General features: G+C 45.5%; 1 protein-coding gene across 1 annotated transcript in view; it reads left to right on the top strand.

Annotated features, from left to right (window-relative positions):
* Positions 1–211: 211 nt before the first annotated feature.
* LOC101851828 (ankyrin repeat domain-containing protein 29) overlaps positions 212–977 on the top strand; it is a gene marked incomplete at its 5' end in the record, with an annotated part of 5419 nt that continues 4653 nt past the window's right edge. The window contains 1 exon segment of the mRNA XM_005107393.3: positions 212–423. Coding sequence (XP_005107450.2) covers positions 212–423 — 212 coding nt within the window.

Below are 977 nucleotides of genomic sequence, written 5' to 3'. Positions count from 1 at the left end.
TTATTATAAATAATAATTAAATGTTAAAATGAGAATGATGATAAAATAACAGTATCTAATACTGCGCTTATATCCATCTATTAAGACATACTCAAGTCAACGCCCATTACTACAGTCCAAGCGATAACTCATTAACATATAAAATATACATTCACCCTACCTCTGATGGCTTAATCCGTCTTGGTTCTGATTTCCTAAATCCGCCCCCCAGACAATGTGGACGCCCTCCGCATACTCCTCAAGGCGGGCGCCCTGAGTGACGGACGCACCAGCTGCCTTGGGGTGACGCCCATGGCAAACGCCGCTAAGGAGAACAAGCTGGAGATTCTCAGAACGCTCATCCAGGCCGAGGTCTCCGTCAACACGCCGAACGTGAATGGGGCGACGCCGCTACATGGCGCTGCGCAGTTTGGGAATGTGGAGGTAGGAGGCAGTAGGCAGGCCTATGTCATGGGGCAACGAAAAAGAAAAAGGTGAAATGGTTTGGGTTTAACACCTCTATCAACATAATTAGGTTATTTAAGGGGCAGGGCCTCCTAGTTTAACGTCCGTCTCCGATAGGATTGATCCAAGTGGGAAGTTCGTGTAAAGCGCCTTTCCCAAGGACACAACGTCGGACCGAGCTGAGGATCGAACCCCAAACCCGCAATCTCACGATTACGAGTCCGGTAGCCTAACCACTAGGCTACCAACGCCACCTGGGGGCAACGAGATATTATTAGTATTAATATATTTTAGTATGATTACCTTTATTATTGTTATTGTCGTATCCTAAATCATATCCTCTAACAATAATTATCATAATGCTTAAAAATTTATTATAATAATGATAACAGAATTACAATACATTGTAAAATACATGATCATAATCAGGGGCAGCTCGTTGTTTGTAGAACTGACCGGCTGTCACTCACATCGGCACCCCTTCCCTTCTACGCACATACGCGCACGCACGCACGCACGCACGCACGCACACG

This window comes from Aplysia californica, unplaced genomic scaffold (genome assembly GCF_000002075.1).
Source record: "Aplysia californica isolate F4 #8 unplaced genomic scaffold, AplCal3.0 scaffold00600, whole genome shotgun sequence".
Lineage (NCBI taxonomy): Eukaryota > Metazoa > Mollusca > Gastropoda > Aplysiida > Aplysiidae > Aplysia > Aplysia californica.
This window is presented reverse-complemented; position numbering and strand designations above follow the sequence as displayed.